The sequence below is a fragment of the Cupressus sempervirens genome, chromosome 9 (genome assembly GCF_028749045.1).
Source record: "Cupressus sempervirens isolate cs-2001-9-10 chromosome 9, ASM2874904v1, whole genome shotgun sequence".
Taxonomy (NCBI): Eukaryota; Viridiplantae; Streptophyta; class Pinopsida; order Cupressales; family Cupressaceae; genus Cupressus; species Cupressus sempervirens.
Window position 1 is genome coordinate 294,123,765 of NC_143126.1, and position 25,488 is coordinate 294,149,252.

At 36.0% G+C, this 25,488-nt stretch overlaps 1 protein-coding gene across 1 annotated transcript; it reads left to right on the forward strand.

Annotated features, from left to right (window-relative positions):
• Positions 1–912: 912 nt before the first annotated feature.
• LOC149538565 (bromodomain protein (DUF761)) lies at positions 913–2,053 on the forward strand. Its single transcript, XM_089799872.1, has one exon. It carries the CDS (start codon positions 1,096–1,098, stop codon positions 1,822–1,824), a length of 729 nt encoding a protein of 242 aa, XP_089655998.1. The 5' UTR covers positions 913–1,095; the 3' UTR covers positions 1,825–2,053.
• Positions 2,054–25,488: the final 23,435 nt, after the last annotated feature.

Consider the following 25,488-nt stretch of genomic DNA (forward strand, 5'->3'; position numbering starts at 1 on the left):
AGTAATAGTTGATCACTTTTGTTCATTTTTTAGTTTTCTTGCTTGTTGATTGGTCCATTTGTACCAAAAAAAACTATTTTTTTGGGTGAGCGACTATTAGGGGCTCTTAGGGGTGGGTTTTGGGCAAATGTTTTAAAATGACACTTTTAGACTACCTGGCACTCTACAAGTTCTATAGAGAGCTCTGTAAATGCAAGAAAGCCTAAAGGTTAGCTTTAAGCTCTTCACTCACCCACGGAGGTTCACCGCAAAATTTTTGACAAATTTTGACATACTAATAAATCATCTAGTGAGTTAATGGTCAATGGTCTCTCTCTACCCCTCTCTCTCACTCAAATTATGGGAAGGGATCTAATTATGGTTTATATCTAAATTGCCACTCAGTGGATTTCATATTAAAAATTCACCAAGAAATTATTTACTGGGTCAAGAGTAGTTGGTATATATTTTTTGCATTGTAGAAAATTTAAACTTAGCACCATTTAAGTACCTAAAACATGGACTTCCCTATTAAACGCATGACCTATTGATATATTTTATAGTAATTAAGAAAAACACTTAATAACTAGATAATTGTACAACTTTATTGCTACATATACAACACATTATTGAAACATTTGTACATACTATTTTTCAATCCTTACATACATAACAGACTCTACATATAAACAATTAAATTACACGAAAGGATAAAGCCACAAAAAAGCAAAACTAAAAATGATGGCTGAATGAGGTATATGGTTTAAGAGCATAAGTGGGCACTAAATAGCTATAACTACTGTGGAGAATTTTTGTGGAAAATGTCCGTAAATCCTCAGCCACTCATGTCATTTTCTGCCATCTGACGGTCGGAAACTCAATGCGAGCCGCCCGCATAAACCTCGCGCAAGTTAGGTAACTGCGGCTGCCCCTCCGTTTACAGTCCGTCATCCCTAGAGTGGGATCCTCGCATCGAGGTGACTGCGCAGTGGGCGTGAGAAAAGGGAAGTTGCGTTGCGATTTAAGCCCCCATGCGGTAAATGTGTTCATGGGCTGCTGCGAAGTAAATATATGGCTGAGAGAGGGAAAAGGAAAAGAGCAGAAGTATTTTGAGGAATGGAGATGTCGGGAACAGGAGGAGGGTTTGGGCCGACACAGGTGTGGGATACAGTGCAGAGCTGGTTCACTCCCACCATTCTCTTCTTGCTCGTCAACATTGTGATCGGCACCATTGCAATCACTTCTCGAATGCTCGGCAATGGCAACAACAATAATGAAAACCCCAATGCCCTCAAACGGGCTCCTTCTCTCCTCACTAGGTTTTCCTCAATGTCTTTCATCAAGAGGGAAAATGAGCAGCCATGGATTCAGCCGCAAGAAACAGCTGCAGAGGACAATGTGGTGGAAAAGGAAGAGGTGAAAATGATTCGGGAGGAGAAGGAAGATGTGAATATGATTCAGGAGAAGAAAAGGCCGAGCAGGGGCGGAGCTTCTTCAGGGTTGTCGCAGATAACGGGAAATGTGAAAAATAGGATCCCCAGGAGCAAATCTGATGCGGCGCCGGTCTTAGATCTGCACCCGCCTCCGCCCCCTCTACCCGGGAAGATCAAGAAATCCGAGACATTTGAGCTCAGCCATAGCCATGAAAGGGATCTTGCTGTTGTGCATCCGACCATTTCTCCCGTTTCCGAGCATTTTCAAGAAGAACCGGCCGCTGAGGGGGGATCTGCCGAGGGAGTGGACGCGAAGGCCGACGACTTCATCAACAAGTTCAAGCAGCAGCTCAAGTTGCAGCGCCTCGAGTCCCTCATGCGTTACAAGGAAACCCTCAACAGAAATATTTAGAGATTTCTGTTCATTGCAGTGGTGTTCTTCTTTACCCCTTTCCTTATATGTATCTTCGCCTTTGTTTTGGGCGACTTTGTTCAGAAAACACTGTATTTATTGGCTTCAGACATCTTAATTTTATGAGCGGTTTTTCAGTGGAGTCTTGATGTCGTTGTGGGGGTCTGCTTGTAAAATACCATGGATCTTATTCTCCAGATGCTTAATAATTTAAAAATGGTTTTCAGCAGTTTTGTTTTGGTTTTAAAAAAATGCTTAGTTTTGCCGATTTGCGAGTTTTATTTTGTTCCGTTCTGGTATTTTGATGGGATTGTATAGTAGTCAGATGAATGGTAATGGCGTAATACTAAGATTGTGGCTTTTACAGCATTAAAGATTTCCATAATCCATGTGTAAAGTAAGTTCTTTTCTCGATTTGATTGTACATTTTAAAACTTTTACCCATTTAGTGAACCATACTGAACTGAGCATTTATGCAAACTGGATAGATACGCGCTTGTGTGGGGCTTAATCCTCAACACCTGACGTACCATTGTATTTTTAATTGAAGTGTTCAGCAGTATCATCCCTGTGAATGACCATTCTTCCCAGAGGACTAGTTATACGAGAGGTGGAATCTTTGTAAATAAGTTTTCGAGTTTTAAATCGTCCAATCCAAAACTGATATCAAATTGAGCCGTGATATTACCATGTCACTTTGTAGTGTTATGGTCATGGTTAGATTCCAGTTTGACACCTTTTCTGGGCGTGCTGAAATTGGTATATGGGGTAAACTATTTTATGTTTGTGTTCAACGAAGTCTCACGTGGCAATAAAAGGCATTATTTTATGACTGGTTATCTGTAGTCTTTCTATTGGGTATCTGTTCAACATTGCCTTGCATATGCCGAATGCTGAAATTGGTTTATGGTTGGACGAGAAAACATGAAAGGCTTAATAAATATATGGAAAGCTTTTTATGTTCATGTGTTCAACATAGCCTTTCATGTGCTAAAATTGAGTCTTGGTTTGAGGAAAACATGAAAGCTTAAATATAGAACACAGAGATATGAATGGATATCTGCTCATGGTTAGAGGAAACATGAAGGCTTAAATATCTGCGACAATTTTCTTTTTGAGTGGATATCTATTAGACAGAGCTTAGCCCCTTCAAATGGTGAAATTGATGAGTGGTCAGAGGAGGAAACATGAAGAACTTGAGCATATATCACAAATTCTTATTGACTGTTAATCTGTTCCAACGTTTTCATATATTCTGAAAGTTGTTCATGTCTACAGGAAGAAACATTAAGCCTTAAATACAGGGTAAAAATTTTCCATCCACCTGTAGCCCATTTTTTTTGGAGCATAATACTATTCTGAATTTTTAACAAGCACTTCCCCTAAAAAATCAAGAATCCAAAACCAAAGAAAAAATTTGCAGCCATTTGCAATCGCTGTAACTCACGTTGTCTCCGTGTAGGAGATAACATCCATTTATTGGAGATTCCTCTTTGATCCTGCAGTGGGTCCCCAAGTGAGCATAACAATAACAAGGATGTCGTTTGCAACAGCTGCAGCTGAGAAGGGTGTTGTTTTCTTCATCCTTGTATACTTACTCAACTTCTCGTGCTTTGTATTTTTCGTTGGGTTTTTGTGTATCTTCTTTACAATGCATTCATTTCTTATATACAGATGATGTTTGGAACATAGTTGAAGTTCAGTCATGGCGTCATATTTTAATCATACGTCCAGTGGAGTTCAGATAAATGAAAAATATGTTAGGCCCCTCAATGGTGTTCTGATCCCTGGGAATTTCTGTTATCTAGGCTGATTTTCAAAATAGTTAATACACTTAATTTTATTGGCTGATTTAAAAGGATATTTGTAGCTTGTGCTATATCCGGTCTGCATATTAAATGTAAAGAACAATTAATAAAGACAAATTTAAATAGCTTAGCTGATATATATTATAAAATTGAATGATAAAGGATAAGATAAGCTGTCTGTGGAATTTTGTGGGTCAAATCTCCTGGGTGCGTGATCGGCATTGCGTTCGTGGCGTATATTAATTTTGGAGGAGTCGGTGATTTGACTGGCATGGTGTTCTTGAGAAATTGTGAGAAAGCCAAGGGTTGGTTGCTGGCGGTTGAAAATGTTAAAGATATTTTTATTTCATTTAAATAGATTAAATATAGCCTTTTTAAACTATAGAGATGTTCTACCCTGTATTTAATACAAAATTATCTCTCAATATTTAGAAATAAAATATTGTGAGATAATTTTGTTTACAATTGTTTAGGTTATTTTATGATATATATATATATAACAAGAGGACAATTTTGCATCATGTTTTTGTTGTTATATTTTTATATTAAAGTTGAGATTGTTAGAAATTATAGTAAAAATATTAGAATCTACATTGTTGAATCTTAAGTCGGACTCTGTTGAATATTAGTTGTAGTAATACTTGTAATAACAATATGGTAAATATGGAAGAGGAGGAAGTGGAGGTTTTTGATTCTTCAAGGTTTGGCTTGGGAGATGTGTTTAAAGGGAGGAAAGAGATGATACATGTTTTGGCCACCATAGAGTTGGGATGTGTAGACTTAACTCGGGACCAGTTCCCTAATATTGTGGATAGAGTGGCCTCCCCTATTACGATATCCTCTCCCTAATATTGTGGACAGAGTGGCCTCCCCTATATTACGATATCCTCTCTTGTAAGGGTTTCTTCCAAAGATAATGTTATATCTAACCCCTCGATTGTGCAGGATGTCACTAAGGAGCAGATGGATGGCTACCATTGCGGCAAGCAGGTCACTGAGGAGGTTCAGAAGATGTTTGGCAATGAGTTGTAGGAGAGAATTTATGGCTTGGATGAAAGGATGTGTCTCTTGACTAAATTTTTTGGCAAGGTGATGCATGTTGCTGCTACCATGTTACATCTGCTAAAGGACTAGGCTCGTTATGTTTTTTTTTTTTTTTGGGTTTAATATTTAATTCTTCTTTTATTCTTTTATCTGCTGGTTGTTGAACTTTATTAGGTTTAAGGCGGTAATGCATTTGTTTTTATGCTTTCTTAGTTTTATTAGTTCTAGTATAGGTAGTAGTTGTGTAATGTCCGTTGATACTTTTATTGTTGTGCTTTCGAACAATGTTTTTCTGTTAAAAGTGGTAGGGGGTAATTTTGATTGGTTGTAATATGTTGGTGGCTCACCAGTTTGTCTATTTTATGGGCCAGCCCCCTTGTTTTGGTTGCTTTTTAATTCAAAAACAATATAGTAAATATTTCGACAATAATAATGAGAAAAGTTTAACTTTGAATCGTTTACATTTAAATGTTGAAACATAAATATTTTTCTTAGTAAGTAACCAAAATATGCATTGCATCTAATTCTCTTAATTTGTAAAATCTATTATATATTACTTAGTTTTTGAAATTAATAGTAGCCAAAAAAAGGGGGTGGCCCTTATTACATTACCACGGTAAGACCGTTAACAACACAATTATAGCAAAATATTATCAACAACCTATTCTACCAAAAAACATAGAAAACATAGTGATCCCAACCTAGATACAAACATACATATACACAACGACTGGAGGAACAACTAAAGCTACCAATGAAAAGTATTGACCACCCATAATCAAGTATCTATCGAATTGTATACAAATATTACCCATAAAAAAAACTAACTTCACAACTACCAATAGAGCTACTATAGTAATTAAACTTTAAAATTTGATAGTCTGTAAGGCCTCCTAGCCTGAAGGTAAAATTATAAGTTGGACATAATTAGCTATTGATTTCAGATTGGTTTTGACAAATGAGTGTCAATACACTTAAGTTATTTACTTAGTTCATGTCAAACAAGTAGTACATGTTGAGCACAAGATATATATTATAGAGGATGTCGAGTAACAGTAAGTGCTGAGTCACTCAAGTGCCGAGCAAATAGTATATGTCGAGTGACACAGGAGCCAAGTGAACAGTGGATGTTGAGAATCAAAGACTTTAGATGCCAAGTGAGATAGTTTTGACATATTTCTTTGTAATGGCACAAACAACTATGTAAATTGTTTTTGAGCTAACTCAAAGGTGAATTATGATATTTTGGAGATAAGGACAAATCTCTAGTTGGATTCCTTATGCAATTACATGCTACCAATCAAAAAATGGGAAGGATTAAGCAACAAAATGGATGAATCTCAGCCGTAGATTCATACTTAACCCTAAGTCACTTAAGTCTTCTTAAGGAGGACAAGCTCTAAACTCTAGCGTGTGTGTAAGGTGTTGAAGGAGCTAAGAAAGAAGTTTGCATGTGCAAATAGAGCATTCATGGTGGTTAGAAGTTATGAAGTGAGACAACATTGCAGAATTAGTTAAAGTAGAACAGAGGAAAGGAAAAGGATACATTAAAGAGACATCTAATCAAGGAGGATCAACAAGACATCAGTTTAGAGGTGATCTGTTATCAGGCAAGCAAGTGCTAACTACAAGATCAAAGTTGATACATTCTAACAGGTGATTTCAGCCAAAATCTCTTAATAGAGTAGTCCTGATAGGCTGAATGAAATCCTTTAATAGGGTGCTTACTTAGTTGTAAGTTAAAGTCCTTTAGCAAGGCACAATTCCAACAGAGTGTTGGAATCCTCTAACAAGGTGAGACCTAATAGTCTTTGTAAGCCTTTAATAGGGTAGGCCTTTCACAAGGTAGATCATGTCTCATGATCAAAACATTATAACCTTCATTGGATACATTTTATTACTGTAGTAGTGAAGATTTGTGGTTGTCATCCCCACCCCAGTTTTACCTTCTCATTGGAGGGTTTCTGGGTAATCATATTTGGTGTCATTTGTGTGTGATTGCTTATATGTTTTACATGTTTTAGATGTACATGCTTTACATGTTATTTCAATTTGCTCATTGAATGTATGAGATGGATGTGTGGTGAAAGTTTTATGGGTCTAAGTTTAAACTACTGATTCACCCCCCTCTCAGAAGTTTAGCTTTCCTATTATAATTCCAACAATTGGTATCAGAGCCTTGTTCTTTGAAAGAGAAGCTTTGCATCTTTGAGGAAAGATCTTGAAATGAAAGTTTATAAGTTGGGAAAGACTATTGAGAATAAGAGAATTGAAATACAACTCATTCTACATCAATTGAATGAAGTAAGAGAAGAATTGAAAAAATCTTTGAAGAGAAGGAAGGAAATTGCTATTGCGGAGAATGACACACAATACAAAGAGATAGACACTACTAAGCTATTTGCAAATGGAGACTCCAATGAATTTAATGCAGCAGTTGCAGGTCTAATGGAAAAGAATAGATCCCAAGCTGAGGAAATCATAAATCTCAAGTTAGAACAAGAATCACAAACTATACTGCTATGTGAAGTGGTTGAACAGAAGAAGAAAGCTATAGAAAACAAAGCTATTATTGAGGATGACAAAAGAATTTTGGCCAACAGAATGGAAGAGAAGTTAATAGAGCTAACCAAGACTTCTAACATGTGCAGTTGGATACTCTAAGTCAAATGATAAATGCTAACTATGAATTGAATGTCAAAGACATTGAGATAGCTACATTGAAGTTGCAGAATGACCTAAAGAGAGAAAAATAATTTGCTGAAAGTTTCAACAAACCAAATGAAGCCATCAAATACTTTGAACAATTATTGAGATCCCCTAGATCCAATAATGATACATTTGGACTAGGATAGACAAGTACTGAAGAAGGAGAATCATCCAAAAGTGCTGAAGAAAAGAACAACAAAGGTAAGAACTCCAAACCCACTTGTCATAATCGTGGTAAGAAAGAACATACTGCTAATGTATGTAGGAACAAAACTGTAAATCAAAATGTCAAGCCTAAGAACATGGTTCACTGCCATAAGTGCAACAAGCAAGGTCATCAGGCACATGAATGCAGAACCAAGACCATGCATACACAGAGATTTGAAGGATATTGCTACAATTGTCGGAAGTATGGACATATAGCTTTTGAGTGCACATCCAAACCCATGTTGTCATCAAACATGCAAAAAGGGTAAGGAATAATGACAACAGTTACAACTAGGATTACAATACAAAATATAGCTATCATTATTGACAAGAATATGGACATATTCCTGAGAATTGTATTAGGACACACTTCAGTGGTAACTACCAAAGGTGGTTAAGTCAAACCACATGTTTCAATGGTTTGAAGACTGGTCACATCAATAGATATTGCCCAACTAGGTCAAAGGCACCAATTTGTGAATTTGATAAAGGCAAAGGCAAGGCAGATGTTGAACACATTAGAGATGAGATGAGCAAGACATGGAAGAGAAAGGATGATTTCAACACATCAAATGGAGAAGGGATCACTTCACCCAATGGGTCAGGTGATCTCACCTCATCAAACTAGGCAATCAAGAGGTATGTGGGATTGATATTTAAAGGTTATATCATACATTAGTTCCAAAAAGATTTAGTTCTGAAGAGATTACATTAGCAAGAGCAAAGATGCAAGATGTTGTCAGAAATCCAAGATAAATCTTTAAATTTTTCATGTTATTGCCAAGCATAAAATGTTTCCTATATATGTCGAGTAGAATGCTAGAAGATGCCGAGCTAATAGATTGGCTACTTGATGTCGAGCTCATAGTGGTTGCCAAGTGATTGAAATGTCAATGGATGCCGAGTGAGCCTAAGATTGTTGAATGCTGAGCTTATAACCTATGTAAGCACTCAACATGTATTGTAGGGTTTTCAAAGGGTATTTGATTGATTTTAGCTCATTTCACATCATTTCAAATTTGAGAAAGAGCAAGCAGAGCAGAAGGTGATCCAGAAATCCATTCAAAGCAATTGCAGAAGATTTTAGCAATGATTTCACACCAATTCGTCAGGTTTTTCATAAGGTATTTATCAAGAGCCAAGCTACACAGTTTATATTTCGTAAACCCTAGTTTCACATTATGGCATCAAGTTCGAAGAATGTAAAGGGAAAGGAAACTTTGAATGTTCAGTTAGTGAGTAACAAAGTTAAGCAACTAATTTTCAAAGCTATTCCTGATATTGCATACAAGCAAGACCCTTCCGGCGCATTGTTGATGATTCCACTGAATGGGTTAATGGTGCAAGATGTAAGGAAATGCTATAACTATAAGATAGGAAGCATTGGTGAAATGGAGATTAGGGAAGCATACAAGAGACTCTGTGATAATGGTGCTTTTAGGAAAGAATTCAAAATCATAGAATAGAAGGGATTGACATGAGTCCTAGATTTTTTGAATGTATTCAAGATAGAATGGATTAGGATAGTACTTAGTTGAATTCATGATGGTTCATTATGGTTGGAAAATGGACCTATCAAAATTACTAAGAGAGTAATCCATAGGGTTATTGGTTACCCAACCCTAGATCGGCCTAAGACACTAAGAAGTGATTGAGAATAATACTGGAGCTGTATGGAACAAGAGAGGCATGACAATTGATACAATTACTAATCTATTGATTGAGTTTGCTGTCAGGGTGATTTCACATAAGTTCTATCAATCTAGTAGATTAAACAGTGTGCCCTGTATAGCAATAGATGTTGGATACAAGATTGTCAAGAAAGAGCACACATATGATCTAGTAGAGCTACAATTTTAACAATTGATGGAGAACCCTGGAGCAATCAAAAAAAGTAAGAGTGCATAGTGTAAATTTGGTTCAATTTTGATTTGTATATTCTTTTATGTGAAAAACACATTCCCTTCATTTGATACTGTGGGATGGAAAACAAATAGATTAGTAGTAGTGTAGATTGGTGAATATATTGAGCAATTAGGTGAGAATTTTGTATCTTTAATGAAAAGTAATTTTGATGACTTCAAGTAGTCAATGAAGAAGAGACTGAGAATACTTGTATGACTAGTAAAGAAACACTATGATGACATCTGTTTCCTAGTGGATGCCGACTACACTTTTGTACAAGCTGCTACACCAAGAGTGAGATGGTTGACACCCTTAGGTTATGAAATAAATGTGGATAAGGTCTCTGTAGCTATAACTGCATTACTTGCAAAAGAGGCGGATAGAAATGTTAAGGTATTTGGAAATTATGAATTGGCAAAGTCCAAAATCACAATGCAACTGAAGATCGCTTTAGTTATCAAGAAGGACATGTTGGTGAAGAAACTAAAGGTCAAATTTGGTGAAAGTGTGGAGCAAGAAGAAGAAGAAGAAGAAGAGGAGGATGAAGAGGAAGAAGATTACCAAACACAAGCACCTCTTGCACTAACTCAGGGTATGGGAGAAGACCAAGAAGAGGAGGAGACTGAAGGTGCCAAGGAAGAAGAAGTCGAGGAAGCACCTACTCTTACTGAGCCAAAGAAGAGGAAGGCTAAAGCCCAACCAGTGAAAAAAGCTAGGAAGGTAGCTAAGACGAGTCAGCCCAAGCCTATTGCACCTACTACAAGAGCTAGTACACGTGCAACAACACAAAAGGCCAAGGAAAAGACCAAACAAGCAGAGCAAGGAGGTCAAGAGCAGAAGAGACCAAGAAGGAACTATGTAGCACAAGCAGATTTTGATGAGGAGAAAACGTAATCAGATGACAACAACTAATTTAAGGTGGCGAGTGACAATCGTTTGTTTGATCTTGAAAATTTATGTGAAAATGTTAAGAATAGTGTAGACTTATCAGGATTTAGTCATGTAGATTTTGATAATTTGGGTAAAGTGGAGAAAAATCAAGTGGAAGAAGCCATATATGTTATGGTGGCAAAATTCAAGACAAATCCACTAGGGATTGCCAACTCTATGCCAAAGAGACTATATGATAGAGTTGAGCAAAAATGACACTATTGTCTAAACTTGGAGAGACAAATTAGAGAAACCTCTCTAGCACAAGTAATGCCCGAACTCATTAAGGCACAGATTGCTAAGGCTGTGAAGAAGTATGCAGTTAGGTTTGTACCTAAATACAAAGCCTTTAAATATTTGCAAAATAACATTGAGGATGTAGTTAAAAAGACCACTTAGATGTGGAAGCTTACCTATGGGTTAACTAGAGTAAAGGAAGGAGAGGAAGAACCCATTGAACTAAAGGATGATGACAAAGATAACACTGTTGAAGGAGGAACAAAAACACAAGTAGATGACAAGGCAACAGCTAAGCCAGAGCAACAAAAAAAAAAAAAGTTTGCAAGACACACAATCGTCGAGTATCAGTCCTCAACGTGTAACAGGTGAGAATACTGAAACAATCACTGTCAAGGATGTTTTTGATGTCACAGCACAAAACAACAATCACCTTACTAAGGAAGATCTTAAGAAGATATTATATTAGTCTACACTGCAGGCCAAACTATGTGATAATCCTGTTTTGATCAGTGTGGATGAATTACCGAAGATAGTGATTGATACTGCAACGAAAAAGGTGAATCCATAAGAACCACCTTCTATCATCCCTCCAGTCACTTATGTACAACCTTTCGTCCAAATACTAGAAGATACAATTGCCAAAGTTGATACAGTTGAGAAGAACACAATGGAAGTACAAGCCTTTACAAAAGAACAGAGTGGAACCAGTTAGATAGACTTATCTGCACCTACAACACAAAATCAAGGTGCAAGTCAAGTCATTGTGGCACAATAGGGCAAGCCTGAAGAGACATAGCTGACATCTAAGGTGAAGGAGCAAGTTGCCATCCAAGCCATAGTAACCTTACTAGCACTTGGCACTCCTATTCAAACTCTTCGAAAGCCGAGCACAGATGCAACACCACTGTAGATCTCAGTGCCGAGCTCAAGTTCATCAAAGGCATAGGAAGTCATACAGTATGGAGATGTGAGCCTTGATGAAGAAATCATTTTTCCAAAGTATGATTATGATACCATGATTATAGAACATATGGGCATACTACAACAAGCCCTAGCAAGGAAGAAGCATCAACAAATGCTTAGAAGGGAGCACAAGTAGAAGCAAGCACTACAAGATATTAAAGGCCTCTTTTTAGATGCATTTAGTCTGCCAACTCCTGATGAGACCAAGCCACTAATGAAACAACTTACAGACATAGTAGAGAAGGTGAGTAATGAAGACCTAGATACAACTGCTAAATTATTAGAATGGTCAGAAAAGAAGTTTCAAAGCAAAGTCAATGAGAAAATATCAGGTGATATAGCACTAACAGAAGTTGCATTGGCAACTAAGGTTGAGGATGTGAAGAAGGTACTTGAGAACATATTCTCATTGTACACTAAATTTTGCAATCCATCACCCTTCACCCAAGAGAGCAAAAGTCACCTTCTAAGTTTGGAGAGCCAAATTATTGCATCAAGTGCAAAACTACCAATGAATCTAGCTCAGAGTGAGAAGCATTTTAGGACATTGCTTCAAACCCAAAGTCAATTAGCTATATTGATAATAGATGAGGCCAACATAAGGGCCAAACTAACTAGCATCTAGGCAACTCTCACCCCCTATATGGAAACCTTACACAAGGAACTAGGCTATGCTGAAACCCTAATGAAGAAAGACCCAAATCTTTCTACCTTAGATGGTCTAGTTCACCTTGCTACCGAGCTAGCAATCCAAATCAAGTCATTGGATGTAGCATGTGAGAACTGTGATGTAGCTCTCAAGATGATATTGGATGTCCATAAATCTTTTCTGGATAAACACACTATAAGTGTATAACCCATTTGACATGAGTGTCAAAAAGGGGGAGACATATTTTTGGGGGAGAAATAGAGCAAAGGGGGAGAATGAAATGAGCAAATGTGGGAGATATAAAGAATGAGATATAAGGAGAGTAAGAAATAAGAGGAACAGAGACAAGACAAAATTAGCTAAGGGAGAGCAAGCATCAAAACATATCAGAAGCATAAGATGAAAGCGTATTAGCAGAGACACACTTACTCAACAGGAGTACCAAAATTTTGGATACAGAACATGCATATCAACTAAGGGGGAGTTATCAAATTTTGAGGTATACAAGTTATTGAAATTTTTTGAAAATTTGAAGCTTTGTATATATAAGCTGAGTTAAGATATGTTATGCTCATAAGATTAAGGATATTATCACATACTCAAAGTGTTTTTGACACTCATGTCAAAGGCAGAGATTGTTGATCTCAGATTGGTTTTGACAAGTGAGTATCAACACACTTTAGTGATTTACTTAGTTCATGGCGAACAAGTAGTACATGCTAAGAAAAACATATATATTGTAGAGGATGTTGAGTAACAATGAGTGCCAAGCCACTAATGTGCCGAGTGAGCAGTGGATGTAGAGCATTAGAGACTTCAAATACCGAGTGAGATAGTTTTGACATATTTGTTTGTAATAGCACAAACAACTATGTAAACTATTTTTGAGCATACTTAAAGGTGAATTATGACATTTTGGAGATAAGGATGAATCTCTAGTTGGATTCCCTATGCACTTACATGCAACCAATCAAAAAATGGGAAGGATTAAGTGACAAAATGGATGAATCTCAGCTGTAGATTTATACCTAAACCTAAGTCACTTAAGTCTTCTTTAGGAGGACAAACCCTAAACTCTCTAGTGTGTGTATAAGGTGTTGAAGGAGCTAACAAGAAGTTTGTATGGGAAAACAGAGCATTCATGGTGGCTTAGAAGTTATAAAGTGAGACAACATTGCAGAATTAGTTAGAGCATAATAGAGGAAAGGAAAAGGATACAACAAAGAGACATTTGATCAAGGAGGATCAACAAGACATTAGTTTAGAGGTGATCTATTATTAGGCAAGCAAGTGCTAACCACAGGATCAAAGTTGAGACATTCTAACAAGTGATTTCAGTCAAAATCTCTCAACAGAGTAGTCCTAATAGGTTGTATGAAATCCTCTAACAAGGTGCTTACTTAGTTGTAAGTTAAAGTCCTTTAGCAAGGCACACTTCTAACAAGGTTTTGAAATCCTCTAACAAGGTGAGACCCAACAGTCTTTGTAAGCCTTTAACAGGGCAGACCTTTCACAGGGTAGATCATGTCTCATGATCAAAACATTGTAACCTTCATTGGATACACTTTATTACCGTAGTAGTAAAGATTTGTGGGTGTCATCCCCACCCCAGTTTTACCTTCTCATTGGAGGGTTTTTGGGTAATCATATCTGGTGGCATATGTATGTGATTTCTTATATGTTTTACATGTTTTAGATGTACATTCTTTACATGTTATTTCGGTTTACTCATTGAATGTATGAGATGGATGTGTGGTGAAAGTTTTATGGGTCCAAGTTTAAACTACCAATTCACCCTCCCCAGAAGTTTACCTTTCTTATTGTAATTCCAACATTAGCAACAAGGTGTCATGAATAGAAAAATTAAAAACACAACGCCTAAACATTGGCTTTCTCTTTCCCTTTCTTTGCTAGTAGGACCTTGGCCCAGTCATATACCAAGAAGCCATAGAGCTTGGTAGAGTCCACCCCAAGGATTTTCTTCTCATTCTCGTGCTGCAACAATTGTAGAGTGACATCAACAACTTGGGTGACCTTGTGCAAAAATTTGGATATAGTGGTAAAGCTCTCATCCAAGGCATCAAACTATTCCTTAAGGGACCCAATCTCCTACTTAACGTCTTTGACAATTCCAAACAACTCATGGCAACCAACATAGTTTCCCTTCTCAACCTCTGAAGCCTTAACTTACAAACACATAGGGTTAGTAGAAACCATCTTCTTAATGTTCTTGTCCACTCATACATGGGAGGTTGTTGTCATTGGTGAGTCATCTTTCTGCTTTCTTGGGGAGGGGACCACTCAAAAGGTAAAATCCATTGCGTTCATAGTAAAGCTAGCTGACACATGGATTGTGTCCTGGTTACCATTCTTCTTCTTGTTTCTAGTCCTAATCTCCTCTAAGGTTGAGTTGGTCCCTTCAGTACCCATTTCTTCTAACTTATCCTTCTCTCCTCTCCTCTTCAATTTTTTCTCTTCCTTATCACTAGTCTTAGACCTCGTTTCCTCATTAATTTCCCATTCTCTATAGGCCTTTTCTTTCATCCTAGTCCTGCTTTTTGCAAGTCTCTCAGACCTTCTCCTACCTCCTTCATTTTCTTTGTCTAAATCAACCAAGTCAACTTCCCCACTCTTCTTAATTTTTAGCTTCTTCTAGGTCCTGTTCTTTTTAGGTTTCCTAAGGGTGTGGATGACAAAGAGGGTTTTGGAGTGGGGGTCACAGTACAACCCCCACCTCCATTTTTAGGTGGGTAAGGTGGGTCCTTATTATTAATAACAAAGTGAGGAGGGGCTAGGGCTAGGTGGAAATTGTAAAGATAGAGGATTAACCCTTGATGCAAAATAGTGTAACTTTTTCCCTTGTTTTTCTATCCCTAACGTCAACAATAGAGGCCTCTATCACACTAAAGAAATAAAGGGATAGAAATTTCATCGTGGCCCCTCGATTAATTAAGCAAGGGAAAATGATAAAAATAATATACTCTGAACCTACCTTCTAAGGTTAGATATTTCATGAGAACAAAACATACCTCATTTCATGGGGATGAGAGGCTTTCTCTACTGAACCCACCATGGAACCTCACTGATTTTTCATTTTTACTTAAAAAAATTATTCATGCTAGTCTCATTTGTGACCTTAGTGACTTTCTGCCATTTCCATCTATCCATAGAAAGACCAATCACCATTGCAATGATCTCTCCATTAATATAGAAAGAAATATCATAAATGGTAACTCCTATCCACCCAGGAATCAACAAACTACGCTAAATGTTGTCGTCATACCCAACTATGACTTCCATGAAAGGAACCAGGCCACCTTCACTTAGGGCCATCTAGGTGCAAGGTTTATTGGCACAATATTGAATTATATAGGGCTCAATATGTACCATATCCCCCTTGTATTTTCTGAGCCTTGCTCAAAGATCTTTGAAACCTCCAAAATCTTCTCAAATGCCTTAAGGAAAAAATGAACTCAATGCATCATAAGAGATTTTGAAGCTGAGCTACAACAATAATTACAAGTCGTGCCTTTAAAAAACCCATCCCTTCGGTTGTAGACAACCATGTATGTACTTTTATCCTTATCTTTCCCAAACAACCACCTAAGAATCCATGAATTGTACTTTGATAAGCCATTTGAATGTTTCATTATTATGTAATAAATATCGACCTTTTGATTTAATTTGACAAAATCTCCCAAAATCTCTATTGGCTTACCTCCACTCCATTTCATAATCAAACCATTGTACTCTTTCTAATGACCACTATATGAAATAAAATAATAGATTTTACCCATTTTATCATTTGAAATCCAACTTAAATTCATATCCCACCTTAATGAGGTAGCCACCCACAATAGCCAATAAATGCAAATTATTTTGAACTTACTGATTGAACACTTTAAATAGAAACTTGTTCCTTCTCAATTAGAGTGCAAATATGAACTGGGATTGCCTCTAGCATTGTAAGCCTTTGACCTATAATCCCAAGCTTGCCATAGCATCTGCCACAACATTCCCCTCCATGTAATAAAATAATATATTACTTAGTTAAACAACATTGTAACAACTACTATTTATCCATGTAACAAAAAATAAATATGTATAATAATGGTTTGCCAAAAATAATGAAAATAGAATTAAAGATCTATATCCAACAGTTTTTTGTCAAGAAGCATAAGAGGTTAGATGGCAGACGTAAGCTCATGATGTTGATATTGGTATTGATTCTTTTCATGGCACTTCACTACGACTTAGAATTGGTTGTTGTTGACAAAAGGTCACAAACGTGGTAAAAAAAAAACATGTACAAATTCATAGGTTGAGCCATAGAAAATTGTTGGGAGATATCTTGCCATCATGTGAGGAGTGCTTCTAGAGACATAAGGGAGAACCAAAATGATAAGGGGTTGTAGAAAATGAGCATGATAGATATAAAGAGTTATGATGATTTGAGCAATAAGGAGATAGTTATTTTGGAGGGGTAGTCAAGGAAAGATAAAGAGGCACCTGATCAATAAAACTGATAAGGAGGAGATTGTAGAAATCAACATGAGACAAAATTTCGTTGACATTAATGCTTAAACACTTGCCCATACCACAATGGGGATGGAGTCTCCCAATGTAACCTCAATAGTTCAAAGCTCTAGTTAAAGCATTCATCAATAATTTTAAAAAAGCTTACTATCATATTCATTATTATTAACATCAATTATTATTTGAAGTAAGTATTCTTCTATTTCTTATTGATAATAATAATATAATTCCTATATGAATTATTGAGGTGAATACTTGTTACCTAATTAAATATATAAGAAATATGATAACTAGTATCACATATAATTATACATGTATTAATTGATCTATATCATAATAATTATAATAGACATATAGTAATAGCTTCTTGTACTATTGATTATCCACAACACCCATCACTACTCATTGTAAAAATTCTATTAATGATTATGAATAACTATGTTATATTAGGTATTAATTGTATAATTATATTTAATATATATACTCAATATATTATGATTATTATCAAATAATTATATTTATAATACAACATTATATAAGTAATTATGATCTTATCATTACTAAATAAGTTTATTAAAATAATTCATTATTTTTTAATGTTTAATATTAAAAATGGAAGATATTTGTTAAATTATTATTATAAAAAAATAAAGTGGTTTGATCACCCACCCAATGCCAAAGAACTAGGACAAAAAGATACGATTGTATAAATTATTATTATAAAAAATAAGTGAATTTATCATTCACATGTTGTCAAATGAAATATGACAAAATGGAATAGTAAAATGACAATTGCATGCAAATAAAAATAAAATACAAACATCAGAAAAGTAGGTCAATCTACATTAATTCTCCCTTGTCATTTGTTTATGTATTGACATTCAAAGACACATGTCATCTCAATTAGATTGTCGAACAATGTAATCAAAGATATTATTGATAAAACAATTGAATATTTGAAAAATATGGTAAACTTTAATTTTTTTAGCAAATATATTTTAATTTTAGATGGTGATTGATTGATGTTTTGACATTTAATTGAAGTTGAGGGAATAATTTCCATATAAATAATTTTTGAGCTTGTTTCAAAGGTTCTGTAAATGGGAAGCGAATCAATATTTTTGAACTTTAGCTGATAATGACATCATTGGAGATTGGTCCTACACTAGAAAAAATTTAGAATAACAATGCCAAATTAAAAATAGATATGTGGAGTTGAGAGTAGTAAATTAGCTAGAATATGTGGCAATTTGTACATTAGTGTCAAAATAAGTTTCAATGTGTAGGAATGTGTAAATGTGATGTATGCAAAGTCATAATTAGTTTGGATGTATAAGGAATATTTATAGGTGATGTAGGTAGGGTGAAAAAATGTATATTTGTATAAGAACATGTGTAGGTCATTATAAAAAGGAATTGGCAAAATTCAAATAAAGAGTAAGTTTGGATGGATACAGATGTATGTAGGTGATGTAGGTAGGGAAATAATTTTAGATGTATGAGAATGTGGGTAGGTGGTTATAAATGCAAACTGATAGAAATTTGAAAACAATCAAACCTAACACAAAAGTGGACCACTCCTTGTCATAGAATAGTGTAAGACATTCTCTCAAATTAATAAGAACTCAAAATTAAATGAAAATTGATATAAATATATCAAATTCATCGTGCATATAATTTCTATAATATTCTTTATCAATAAATAATCAATCTAGAGAGAGTAATTCTATTATTCATTGCACAATTAAAATACATGCTCTAATTAAGCCTAGAAAATGTTTGCCCAAAACCCATGATCCTAAAAGAACAAGAGAGAGATCCTCTAAAGTAGTGAAATGGAAGAAGAAGAGGCTTTAGGCATTGCCTAAGTAGCAACACTGCCCTTGAGCTTCCAATGGGAAAAAAAACCATTTCCTTACCATGTCGATAGAGGGTCTAAAGTTGACAAACCTTCCAAACATAGCAAGATTTAAATCAAACACGATCCTATCAACAATTGAGTCAGGGAGGGATATTTAAATTCCCTCCTTCATTGATATAATATCAACTATGACTGATTCAAGCATATGTTGATGGTCCCCTATGAATGCATCTTTCCAACCAACTTTGGTCATTTACATACTCGACACTCAAGTTTTTTTCTTGACGACTATGCTCAAGTTTTCCCACCTTTGTGCTTTTCAAATTTCATGGATGCTTCTATAGAGGACCTATATTCCCCCTATATCTTCTCAGTTTCACCTATTGTTGTTGTGGATCCCTAGAAAATGGTCACCCAAGAAACTTCTATTACTCTTACTATTGGGCTTGACGGTGTCTTTGATCAATCATCTTCAACACCCTCCAAAGCTAGATCGAAAGATGCGCTCATGCACCCCCCACCCCCCCAAGAATATGCTCAAATCTCTATGGTTGATATTATATCAAAAGAAAAGGGAAATGAAATAACCCTCCTTGACTCAATTGTTGACATGCCCATAGATGATTCAAATCTTTCTCTAGTTGGAAGGTTTGTCAACTTTAGACCCTCTATTGACATGGTAAGGAAATGAATTTCTTCTTGTTAGAAGCTTAAGGACAATTTTTCTACTTAAATAATTCCTAGAGGACTCTTCCTCCTCCATTTCACTACTTGAGAGGATCTCTCTCTTGTTCTCTTAGGATCATGGGTTTTTGGTAAACATTTTCTCATGCTTGAAAAGTGGAACCCTAGGTTTGACCCTATAATTGAGCTTACTTGTGTGGCCCTTGTTTGGGTTAGATTATGTAACATCCCACTTGAGTTTTGGATGAATAATATTTTTTCTAGATAGGGGACTCAGTTGGAAACTATATATCAATAGAGCTAGTAACCCTCTCCAAATATTGCCTAATGTTTTCTCAATTCTACATTAATGTGAACATTAACAATACATTGCCTACTTTTGATTCTCAAGTTAAGATTTGGAAAGCACATTTAAGTGTTGACCAATGAAAATGCAACCCTGTACTGTCGACAATAAAACACTAGATGCCACACTAATGCTACCTACAAGGAAAATCCCTCTTTAAAGTCAAAGGACAAGGATAAAAAAAACCTCCCTACGGGTTTCCCAAATCACCCTGGGAGAGTGTTTTAATAGTAGCCCAATCATGTGGGGATGCCAACCCCATCAAGGTCAAAAGTGATACTAGTTCTCCTCCCCTTGTTGACAAACCAAGGTTAGAAGAGAGAGAGAGTTCCAAACCTCACAAGGTGACTCTTATTAATTTTGAAGAGGATGTGGAAAGTTCTAAAACCACTTTCTTAACTGACAATTGGACCATATCTAATACTTTAGTTGTCCCCATTGAAGACAAAGTTAACATTGAAGACATCTTAGGAGAGACAACCCTCAACCCCAAGGAAAATGGGACTCCCCAAGATATTGTAGTCTTGTAGCAGATACAACTAACTTCTTATAAAGATGAGGAACTTGAGGACACTAGTGGCGAATGGAAAACCAAAAGAAAATAAATAAAAGTAAAAAATGGATGTGGGTTTGGAAACACCAAGAGGTAGGTTGATTTATGAAAAAGTTAAGAGATATCTAAATCATTGTAAGGGAGATTGTTGGTGGAAGACAACTTACCTTGGAAACTAACAAAAAAGTTAAGAAATGATTTTTCTTTCCAAGAACATTAGGGGTCTAAATAGCCTAACAAAACAACATGCTATTAGATAGTATAATTTTCAACACAAAGTTGTTATACCATTTCTCCAAGAAATTAAAATGTGTTATAATAAATTTTCTAGTATGGTGAATACATTGTGGTTGGGATCCCAATTTATCTACTATGAAGCTTGTGAGGCCTCTGGAGAGATTGCCACCCTTCAGACCTCCTCCATGGGATGGGTAGTGCTATGTCCTTCTCTCAGAACTTCCTTATGGTCTCTTTCAACAAATAATTTAACCATTGACACCTTATAATATCTATTCTTCCAACAAAAGGGTTGGTAAAACAAACCTATGGCAGGAAATCAATAAATGTATGTTGCAACATCATACTATTGATTTTATATTGGTTAGTGACATCAAATCCCCACTCTACCCTTCAAAGAAAGTTGGTGGCTTAATGGAATATAATGATAGTATGGGGGATTTAGCTACTTTTATAAATGACTATAGTCTATTTGATATTGAGTTGACTTGCAACCCTTTCACCTATTCCAACAATAGAAAGGGAAATCGCCTTATTCAAGTTCAGGTGGACAGGTTCTTGCTTCCCTAAATTGGGATGCTACAAATGCCATCATGCTTAAATATTAGCACCACACAACCTCAAACCATTACTCACTTATATGTTTAAATGGTTGGATTCTCCCTGAAATATATGTGGCTAACCACATAATTAGAAGGAATACTATTGATTGTCTCCACAACGAGGTAGTGTGGTTATCAATGACAAAAATATTCCTGGCCCCATTGCCACCAATTTATTCAAGAACCTTTACTCTGTTGATGGGGGGAGGGGTGTAATTTGAGGCTGCAAAGCCCTCTTATCAACCACCTCCACAATGTGGTCACTAAGGAAGATAATGCTAACATCCTTTCTCATGTTTTGGATGATGAGGTCAAAAAGGTGGTATTTTCCATGGCACCTACAAAGCCTTGGGGCCAGATTGTTTTCCTTTGGATTTCTTCCATTTTTTTGGGATATTATTGAATTGGATGGTATTAGGGTTGTAAGAGACTTCTTTTAGACAAGAAAAATCTCACTTCAACATAATAAAAACTTCATTATGCTTGTGCCCAAACACAATAAACCTACTTTCATGTGCGATTTTAGGACCACTAGCCTATGCACAACCTTATTCAAGATCCTCTCCAAAATCATGGTGAACAAGGTTAAGTTTCTTCTGGACAAGATTATTAGTCAAAATAAAAAAGGGTTTGTTCTAGGGCGACAAATCCTAGATGTTGCTATCTCTAGCCATGCAATTATTTAGTCCATATAAAAGAGAAATAATCAAAGTATGACCCTCAAACTTGATATATCTAAGGCCTATGAATAAGTCAATTGGTCTTTTTTATACAAAGTTCTTAGTAGATTGGGCTTTAGTGATAAATTCATCACTATTATTAAATAATGTGTTGAAACAAGCAGTTATTCTATTATTGTCAATGGCTTCTTGGGAAAGTTTTTCCCCAAACAAAGGTACGAGACATGGAGATCCCTTCCCCCTACCTAATCATTCTAGCTTCTAAATTTTTGGTTAGACTTATTAAAATTTGGTGGATTAGAGAAAAATGAAAGTTATCAAACCCACCTTGACTCTCCCTCCCTCGGTCCTCTAACTATTTGTGGATGATTTATTTTTTCTTTGGGGATTCTTCGATAGTTAAATCTAGACAATGGAAACTTGTTGGATAAGTATGCATAGGCATGTAGGAAATATATTAATTTCAAAAAGAGCAAAATCTTCTTCTTTAATATGGTCATTGATATTTAAATCAAGGTGATAAAATTATGGTTTTTCAATGTTCTATCCATCCTCTACTTATGCGGGGTTCCCCTTTTCAGTAAAAGATGTGAAAGATGATTTATGGAACACTATCTTAGAACATACCCAAAAGAAACTCATGGTTTGGAAAGGAAAACTGCTCACTTATGCTAGCAAGCTTCAACTTCTCAAATTCTTTGCTTCATGACAAGCCTATTTACTTCCTACTAATTGTTTAAAATTATTGGCATTATGATGGATATACATGAGAAGATTGAACACACCTTCCTCTAGGTAGGCACTGGAGACAAAAGGAAAACATCTCCGGTAAGCTAGGACACAATTTTCTCCCCCAGCAAGTTTGGAGGACTTGGACTACATCAAGTTAATAACTTAAATAAGGCTTTGGTATGCAAAGTGGCATTGAAACTCATCATGAGCAAGGAGGATTGGTATAATATTATATATGGTAAATATTTAAATTTAGATTCCTTTAATGGCCTGTTCATGGAAGGAAACCTCCCCTAGGGGTCCAAAATATGCAACAACATCCTCAAGTATAGAACCCTTCTCCATAAATATATCAGATGGCAGCTTGGCAATGGGGGAAATTCAAAATTCTAGAGAAATAAAAAGCTTGACCTACTAACCATGAAGATAAACATATACCACCCTTTTTACAATGTGCTTGTCCCCATCCTTGGCCAAAAGGTGGTCAAGTACTTTAGACAAGGGAGATGGACCAATCTAGTCTCTTTGATGGATGCTCACCAAGACATCCAAAATATCACCAAGAAACTTATGACCAACCTCCAAAAAACTAGAACCCCTTTGTTTGTGCAGGATGATAGGATCATCTAGTCCCCTACACTGTCTAACCCATTTATTATTGAGTGTATGTATGGTTTGACTATAACTATTATCAAAGATCCAAAGGATTGGGCCAAAATCTAGGACTTACACCTAGCCCACAAAGTTTATTTTTCCTAGTGGACCCTAATGCATGGAAATTTTTTCAATTAGGATAACATAATTAAAAGAGGATTCAATTTGGCCAACAAGTGCATTATGTGTAAGAGGGTTGAGGAAAGCATCAACCACCTCTTCTGGTAACAAATTCTCAACAACCTCAAACTCAATTAAGGACTCAATGAGGATATCAAATAGTATGTACATTGGCAATGCACCTTTATCCAACCCCTTCTTAGAATCCTTTGGGAAATTATACCCCCACATCTATTGGTGCATTATGAAGGAAATGAATAGTAGGGTATTTAAAGATCCTAAAAGTCCCCCACAAGCCACCCTTTGCAATTATCTGAAGCTACTCATGGATAATATCTCTACTTACAAGTGGAAATGCCCAGACCCCTCCCCCCACCATCTCTTTGGATAATGGAATTTATTAGGAATGAAACCTTCACTCAAGGTGTGACAAATTTGATAACTCCAAAAGGATGGAAAGAGATAAAGTCAAGTGGGCTCCACCCTCAAGTTTGACTGAAACTAAAATTTGATGGTGTTGCTAGAGATAATGGGAAAACTAGGGGGGCATTCTAGGGAATCCCTATCATCATCTCAAAGATGCATATGATGAACTTCTAAGGGAACATAAGATCAATCAAGTTGAGGGTATGGCCCTTCTCTTGAGGCTAAAAATTGTTGCTTCTATGGTATCATAAGGTTAGAGATTAAAGGCAACTTAAAAATTATTATGGATGCTATCCAAAATAGGGATAAGGTACAATGGAAAGTGACCCCTATTAACCTTGATTCCACCACCCTCTTCTATCGATTCTACAACCACAGGATTGACCATATTTGAAAGGAGGGAAATGTTGTTGCTAAGTCTGTAGTTATGATTGGTCTGCAACTAGAATGTTTGAGATTTTGGTGTATTGTTGATCAGTTTTCAAAGGAATCCAAAGCCTTCTAAGGTTGGAGGAACACATCACCAATAATATTTTTCATGAATGACATTGTTAATTTGAGCGTTAAGGGCCTTGACCATGGTTTTTAAAATCATGAGAATTACACCCCAAAATTTTTTTGATGTCAAGGATTATCAACAACATGTGGATGCTACTACCGATTAGAGTTATTTTGAGGGCCAACTTAGCTTCTTCAAATTGAAATTGGAAATAAAATGACAAGTAATGTGTCCTTTTGGAATTGTAATCTAACCAATTATTATCTTAAAAATACTCCCAAGATAAGAATTTATGAGAAAGATGACGATCTTACCAAAATTGTTCCAAATCTTCATTTTAAAAATTCACACATGTATGGGCATCCAACTCATAATATGAGGTGCAACTTTAATAACAATAATGATTATGGAAAAAGATGGGTTTATAGTAACCACAAGTTTATGAAAAGACATTTGGGCTATTAGCTTAGTCTTAATAAGGGTCCTATCATTTTCACCTATAGTCTTCTCCTGATGTTTACTTTGTGTTTTCCACCATGGGTGGAGAAAAGTTGAGAATTGAGCCCATCAAAATTGATGAATATTTTAAAAAGAACCCTAAGGTGATGTTTATGCGTGAGGGTGATAAATTTCTTTTCATGTATAGTATGGTAGGTGGCTATGATGAGGTTGTCTTGAGGAAATTTTATCATCCTAGAATGATTGGAGTGTTATTGTGTAGGGTATCTCCTTCAAGATCAATGAGGATGTCATCACTAAGGCCATTTATTTGTCTATGATGGGCCAAAAGTGAAAGAAAATAAGTAAAACCTCTGACTATGAAGGCCTTAACCAATCTTTCAAAGCCCCAAAGGAGGAACCTATCAAGAAACAACACAATTATAGTAGCAAGGAACGTCTTGACATCCGGCCTCAAGCTTACTATATCATCATGAATTAATTCACATTGGTAGGTAAGTTCAAAGTTTTCTACTTCTATCACCTTCCCTTTCTTAACCATATTAGGAATAGAGACCTCATCTCTATTCAATTATTTCTCTTGCACTCTATTGAAAGTAATGTTAAGTGGATTAAAAAAGGCAAGGAGAATGTTATTTTTCATCAAGATCTTATTTATAGGATTTATAAATTTCACCTAGCTATATGCCCTCTTGCCAATATTTTTATCCAAATTATTAAAGAATCTACTCCGTTTTGCTCAACCCATGATGTAAGTACCCATCAAGATGCGACTAGTAGGAAAAGGTGTATCACCAACACAACTTCCACCCTCCCAAAA

What these genes read in the sequence shown, in the direction of transcription:
- LOC149538565 (XM_089799872.1), top strand. Translation starts at nt 1,096, where the DNA reads ATGGAGATGTCGGGAACAGGAGGAGGGTTTGGGCCGACACAGGTGTGG.